The 1,491-nt window shown below is 59.0% G+C and overlaps 2 protein-coding genes across 4 annotated transcripts in view; both read right to left on the reverse strand.

The window, feature by feature from the left end:
• The window catches only part of LOC105887824 (keratin-associated protein 10-1-like), a 971-nt gene extending 789 nt beyond the window's left edge, over nt 1-182 (reverse strand). For 2 of the 3 annotated variants that reach the window (XM_012810337.1, XM_023518129.1), the window contains exon 1: nt 7-182. In XM_012810337.1, coding sequence (XP_012665791.1) covers nt 7-182 — 176 coding nt within the window. Of the gene's footprint in view, nt 1-3 lie in introns of all 3 variants that reach the window. The other variant, XM_023518128.1, reaches the window with a different exon arrangement.
• Nucleotides 1-1,491, reverse strand: part of TSPEAR (thrombospondin type laminin G domain and EAR repeats) — a 76,534-nt gene that overhangs the window by 62,905 nt on the left and 12,138 nt on the right. The gene's annotated exons all lie outside the window — the stretch shown is intronic.

Genomic DNA, 1,491 nt, shown 5'->3' on the forward strand with positions numbered 1-1,491 from the left:
CAGACTGGTTGGCAGGGGCTGGACACACAGCTCACTGGGCTACAGACCAGAGTCAGGCAGGGAGTCGGGGCACAGCAACTAGGGGCGCAGCAGGGTGGCTCAGAGAAGCTCTCTGGACAGTCATCCACCTTCCAGGGCTCAGTGCAAGTGCTGGAGCAGACGGACATGGTGGACATGGCCATGTTGGGGCTGAGCTAGAGTAGGTGAGATGAGAGGAAGGCGTGAATGTGGGTGAGTGTGAGTGAGTGTGTGGGTGCTCTGTTCTCTGGGGCTTTTATACCCCTCCGGATGTGTAGTGTTTCCCCCAGCGGGAGGCTGGGCCACGCCCTGTCCTTCCTTGTTGATGTTTTGGACCAGGAGGACCCTCATCAGGGCGGCTTCTCTTGCCAGGACACGACATTGCTCAGCTCAGGAAACTCAACTGGTCTGGGCAGGAGTAGTCCTGCCCTGGGCCTGGTCCCCTGCTTGCACCTGGCATGTCTGGGGACGCAGTGTCCACGTGGGTTCCAAGCCCTGGGCTCTGCTCCGTGATGTGCCCAGCCTATCTGTAGTGACCTCGCCTGTGTGACAGGGACAGGAATGGAGGTACCTGTTTGGGGAAGGCCATGTGAGTACCAAGCTTCCCAGCAGGCTCTAGGATCTCCCATCATCTCGCTGTCAGCCAAGGACAGTGAGGACAAGGAGTACCTCTCCTTCCCTGAGAAGGAGGTGGAACCTTCTAGCACAGCCTGCTGCAGGGGGATCGTCAGGACAAGCAGAATTGGGGGCTGCACCAAGTCTAACGTGGGTTCTGAACCACCGTCTCCTGAGCCCATAGCCAGTTGTCCAGTATAGGAGGGGTCTCCTGGGTGAGGACCTGAGGGGGTAGGGCCTGGGCCTGGAAGGGGTGGGTGTGGAGCAAGGGTGGTGAGGAGAAGCCGGAGGACACTGGAGGTCAGCAAAGCCATCTGTGCCTGGGAGGTCAGGGGGCAGAGTGGGTCCCAACCCTAGGAGCTGAACGGCTACAAGTCTGCTTCTCTGTCCTGAGGCCTGAGCCAGGCATGGCCTGCTGACAGTCCCCCAAGGAGCCAGTGGTGTCTCCCTGGTCCTTCCAGCCTCTTCCATCTGGGGTTAGAAGCTACAGCAGCCATGAACCAACCTTCCCGGTGGCCTAGTAAACCCACCTCTGCATGGTGGATCCTTGCAAGTTTTCCAGGTATACTCAAGAAGGGAGCTAAGTGGTTTGCTGTAACCAGGCCCTGGCGCTGCTGTCCTACAGGGCCAGTCAAAGAGACAAGAGGAGAAACGGAAATGAGATGAGAACTCCTGGTGTTCTCAGGCATGTCTCCTCCTCAAGGTTTCAGTCTCCCATCAAAGTGACTGTCACCAGCCACATGCACTGGAGGACTGAACGTGGGAGGGCCCTCCAGCAGCCCTCCCTGCACACACCGGCAGCATGGCCCAAGTCCACCTGCACCCAGGAGGCCTTTCCGTGCTCATCGTGCTCTCCTC

This window comes from Otolemur garnettii, unplaced genomic scaffold, assembly GCF_000181295.1.
Source record: "Otolemur garnettii isolate 467f Iridium unplaced genomic scaffold, OtoGar3 scaffold00128, whole genome shotgun sequence".
Lineage (NCBI taxonomy): Eukaryota > Metazoa > Chordata > Mammalia > Primates > Galagidae > Otolemur > Otolemur garnettii.